A 4,763-nucleotide genomic window follows, 5' to 3' on the forward strand; every position below is an offset into this window, starting at 1 on the left:
GCTGTAATCTACCTTCCATCAGCCTGCCAGCTGTGCTGAAAAACAAAGCCTGAACGGAAATCAGGGACATGCATGCTCAAGATCTGCTGAGAGCTTAATTATTTCTTGTTAATTGGAGGTAGGGCTGCTTCATTTCTTAGACCTGAGCGTTGAAAAGTCGTTTCCTACTTTGAGAACTGACAAGCTGCAGATGAGAAAAGTGTTAATTGGACTATGAGTATAATAATTCTATGGCTGTATTGCATTTAAAATCCAGTAAGAACTACTACAGAGAGATATTGCCTTGATCTTGTTTATTTGAAATCAAAGATTAGTGTTGATGAGCAGAAACTGTCACTGGTGGAGTCCTTGGTCCTTACAAAAAAGGAGTTTATCCCTCAAGAAATTGGCAGCTGTCATCCATTTCACATTTAGGCAGTCAACACTCTGAAAGCAGCTGAGGCGAGCTAAGAAGGTGCTTAGTCTGGAGTGGGTTTCTTTCTCAGAGAATTCCCCTCCCTCTGCCATGTGCAGTAGCTGTCACCAATGCTGACCTGCATTGCCATGGGACTCCCTGCTTTGTTTGCACCCTGAGGTGGTTCTCTGAGCCTGGCTCAGCTGCAGTTTCCTCCCCAGGACTGAAAGCAGCAGGCCTCTGCTCTCCAGACTCAGGGAGCCCAGGATTTTCCCAGCTCTTTCACTCAGCAAAGCAAACAGCTGAGCCATGTAGGTAACCAGATAGGATGGCAGCAGCAGAGTCCACAGGCTGTTAAAGGTCTGGAGCAACAGGCAGACAAAATTCTGGGTGAGAGAAGAAAGCAAGGAGCACAGCAGCTGGGGAAGAAAAGGAAGAACTGAATTGTCACTGCAATGATGTCTTTGGAAGATGTTCCACTTTCAGCAGGATTTTGCAAACACCAGTGCTTGTTCCCTTCCCTCACCCACCCAACAAATGTTATGTCCTACAAAAGACAAGTTCAAGCTGCTGTGTTCAAGTCAACAGTTGTACATATGAGGAATTCTAGGAGCACTAAAAGGTACCCTAGACAAGACCAAGCTCATTGTTAGCACTCTTAGCTTTTGAAAAACTAGGAAATTAATGAATGTTAAATAAGTTGTTACTACACTGATTTGGTACCACCTTGGTGGTGTTAATGGTCTTAAAAGTGCTCTCAACTGAGGTGTTGCTGATGCCATGCTAAAGCTCAGCTTCAGGGTGTGTTAGTCAAATAACTGCAGTGGTTAAGGTGATTCCAGTGCTTGGCTACTCCAGCCTAAGCAAGGTTTGCACTCCAGCAGAACTGGTGGAAGGAAACATGAGTGAGTACCTCAGTTGCTGCAATTCAAAACTCCCAGCAATGTAACTGAGCAGACAGAACTGGGAATAGTGACAGTGGAGGCACAGAGCAGCTCTCCCTTGTGAGCCCCTTCTGCAAAGGAACAGACAGTCAAGGCACACGGAAAGAGAAGACACACAAGACATGAAGCTCTTCCACTGCTTGAAATTTATCTTTTGGGATTTGTGTTAAGCCTAAAAGGATTAGGGCAGCTGTGCTTGCAAGGAGACTTCTGGCCTCAGCTCTTATTGAGCAACTGAAATACATCTTATTTTCAGTCACATGCTCCACTGTAAGAAATCTGAAGCAACTTTTTAAAAGTACATAGTACCAGCCATAAATACCAGGAGAGTTTTTACACACAGTTGAGTTAAACTTCTTATCTTAGAGGAATAAATAGCAAATTTTACCATTTTAAATGCAGTTCTCAAGGACTTCTAAAATATGTATATGTACCTTTAAATATATACACACACACATATTCATGATAGTCGTTCTGCACAATTTTGTGTTACCTTTACCTCGTCTACAACAAGAGTCATCACAAATAGGGAAGGCAGAAAATAAAACCTCCTGTTAGTTATTAACCAGGCAGAAACCTGGTTGAAATCTTGGAGCTTTGTCTTGCCCAAGAGACCACTGAGTCAGGCAGAGGTGAAAAAAGTCAGAGCTGAGGCACAAAAGCAGTAGATATGCAAGGAGGCAGCCTGGTCCCACTACTCACCATGAGGATGTTACAGAAAATGCTCTTTTCAGCACGGGAATATCTTATCTTCAGCCTCTGGGACAAGCTGTTTGAGATCACAGCAAGAAGACTTTGCTTTTGGCTTTTAGGATTTGAGCTCACATAAGCAGGCTTGGGCCTCAGTGTTCCCACAGCTCCACTGGACCATGACTCCTCTTGTATCTCTGTACTGGATGCATCACTCTGGTTTTCTTCCTCTGTTAGCTCATCTTCAGAGTCAGATCCAGGTTCATCAGGAGATTCTTTCTCAATCTTTTCTGTGCTGGGCATCTGTGCTAGAAGCAGGTTTAAAAAGAACATGTAAAACACCTGTATGTGACTTTTTTTTCCCATGGCTGCAAGACTTGCACATTCCATCTAGGAGCTGGACAAGGTTCCTCTGAACTTTTTCCAGCTGAAATAAAGGACTTTCAAACCAAACTAGACAATAAAAGGCCTTTACAAGTGTTTAATTTAAACTAATTATCTCTTAATCAGCAATTTTATTAAAGGAGAAGCTGAAGCACTACCTTTTCACTTGTGCTTGTTATAAACTAGCTTAGAGGAAGTGGATATGATGGAATTAGTCAGGAAGTTATTAAAAAGAGTACTTGTACTTTTATAACTGAGAAAAGCTTTAATGTTCTTCTTCTGTAAATATGCTGGTATGTAAAAATTTAGTGATTTGTCTAGCCTTACTGGTTAAAATGTAATTTAGAGCATTTGTGGAAACAGTTGGAGGCCTGGTGCTAAGAGCAGTCACTACAGGCCAGAAATTGTGAATGTAAATGTAGCAAGAATAACCTGAAAAATCTCCTTCAAAACATCAAGAGAATCACTCTATCCAGACAAAAGCTTGAGCACTCAACTGAAGTGTAAGGATGTGGCATAGCTATGTAAAATAGATATTTTGTCACTGATTTTGAACTTCCTCAGCTGGGATTAGATTTTTTTCTCCAGCATTAGAGCACAGTAGCAAGGCTTTATCCTCACAAGTACAACAATAAGCTTATTATTAGCCTAAACCAAAGCCTGTTATTGATTGCTGACACATTAAAAGAAAAAAATTGGGATGGATTAGAAAAAACAAAAAAAACTGGAAAAATACATAAATAAATGAAAGTGTATGTCTTACTCCCTTCAAAACTTTCTATTAGCCTCAGCATAAAAGAATTCCTTACCAGCTCCCCCAGTAAAACCCTCCATGCCTTTCCAAAAAGGAGAGGTGCAAGAGAACTGTGAGGCCAGAATTTAAAGTGTACAGATTTAGAGGATTAGGCTTGCTTTCTGGGAGATTTTTGAAATAGAAACCTACAAAAATTACTTGTCCTTTGTCCTTCTTAAATCAAATAACCACTGAGAAAAAGGGAGAGTGTAAGAAAGGTAAGAAGCATCTTGGTTGTCTTATAAGCATTTTTAGCAGAAAAACCTAATAATTTGTTTGTTTTTTCTAAATGCTACCACCAGTACCAACAAACCTTTAGCTGCCTGCTGTGACAAGTGGCATTAACCTAAAAATAGCCAGCAGAGAGCTTTAAAGAGGAAGTTAACTTTATGCAGCAGCATTTTACCTGATCAACTGCCCAACTTACCTTCATTAAGCAGCAGCTGCAGCCAGATAATGGCGATGATCAGCAGCATTACAAAGGGCAAGCAGAACCAGAAGAAAAGTAGAGGAAAGGTCAGCTCGTTCACCAGAGGAACCAGGGGATACCTCATGGCTCGCTTCAGGTTACTCTAAGTTTAGAACAGCCCGACTGCTCCCCTTTCTAACCACCTTTTAATAACTCTCATTGCAGCGCTGGTGGTCACAAGAAAGGAGTGGTAAATCAGCAAAGGGGACAGCCCCGCGCTGGGCAGGGAGCAGCGGGGATTAATAGGGGATCAGAACAACTGAGAAAGGCCAATCGAGTCAGATGTTTTCTTCAGCTGCTATTTAGAGGATAAATACAGGTTAGGAAGCTTTCCAGGCTTATGTTAAAACTGTAGTTATAGTTCTTGTCTTTGGACACAGGGGAGGTAACCAAGTGCTTTGGCCACTTTGAGACTGAGTAGCCAAGGTTTGCTCTTGAGAATAAAACAGATTCAACCCTCCAGAGAGGTGTAGAGGATGAGCAGCTACAAGATTCTTCTCCTGGGCTCTTATTCAATGTAGAGCACAAGTATGTCCCATATAGACTATTTTTAGCCTACTCTGTATATCCTCATCTATTAGTTAATCCTTTAGGGAAATAAACCTTTATATTTTAATTGCCCTTCTGTCTCCCTTCCCTCCAAGAAAGGCAACTAGCATATTTCATAGGATGTGTGTCTATAAAAGCATTGCTTAGGAGTAAAGGAATTCATCAGTGATCAAAGGAGGAACCAGATATGTGATTTGATAACCTGATATTCACCACGCTGTGGGTTTCTCCTTCAATAAAATAAAGCCATAATCTATTGCTTACCTCACAGAGAGTTGTTTGACTAGACTGTTTGTGTAGCTCTCAGGAGAAGAGAGCAGTGATGTAAATGCACGTTACAAATGATTGCCTGCATTTAATATTCTTGCTCGTGAGCGTGTGTTTGTTTTTATGTAGTAACAGCTCCTTGAAATGAGCCTTTTAATCCCAAGATCTAAATGAACTCTGCGAATTCTTATTAATTCACATTAATAACACCTTTGCACGATAAAAGAAAGCTATTAGCCCTGCTTTGTGAATTGGGTAAACAAGTGAGAAAAG

The 4,763-nt window shown here is 41.1% G+C and overlaps 1 protein-coding gene across 1 annotated transcript; it reads right to left on the reverse strand.

Annotated features, from left to right (window-relative positions):
- Positions 1-276: 276 nt before the first annotated feature.
- On the reverse strand, positions 277-3,850 carry ADIG (adipogenin). The gene is made up of 4 exons (XM_041478833.1): positions 3,633-3,850; positions 2,041-2,336; positions 1,308-1,409; positions 277-813 (listed from the first exon to the last, which is right to left on the reverse strand). The coding sequence occupies exons 1-3, from the start codon at positions 3,757-3,759 to the stop codon at positions 1,323-1,325; spliced, it is 510 nt and encodes a 169-aa protein (XP_041334767.1). The 5' UTR covers positions 3,760-3,850; the 3' UTR covers positions 277-813; positions 1,308-1,322.
- Positions 3,851-4,763: the final 913 nt, after the last annotated feature.

Source organism: Pyrgilauda ruficollis, unplaced genomic scaffold, assembly GCF_017590135.1.
Source record: "Pyrgilauda ruficollis isolate IOZ18807 unplaced genomic scaffold, ASM1759013v1 scaffold46, whole genome shotgun sequence".
In the NCBI taxonomy this organism is placed as follows: Eukaryota; Metazoa; Chordata; class Aves; order Passeriformes; family Passeridae; genus Pyrgilauda; species Pyrgilauda ruficollis.

Excerpts from the sequence above, each read along its gene's own strand:
- ADIG (XM_041478833.1), bottom strand. The coding sequence starts at position 3,759 with ATGAGGTATCCCCTGGTTCCTCTGGTGAACGAGCTGACCTTTCCTCTA. Across the intron at positions 2,337-3,632 it reads GCAGCTGCTGCTTAATGAAG|CACAGATGCCCAGCACAGAA; the intron begins GTAAGTTGGGCA and ends ACCTGCTTCTAG. Across the intron at positions 1,410-2,040 it reads TTTTCTGTAACATCCTCATG|AAGGGGCTCACAAGGGAGAG; the intron begins GTGAGTAGTGGG and ends GTTCCTTTGCAG.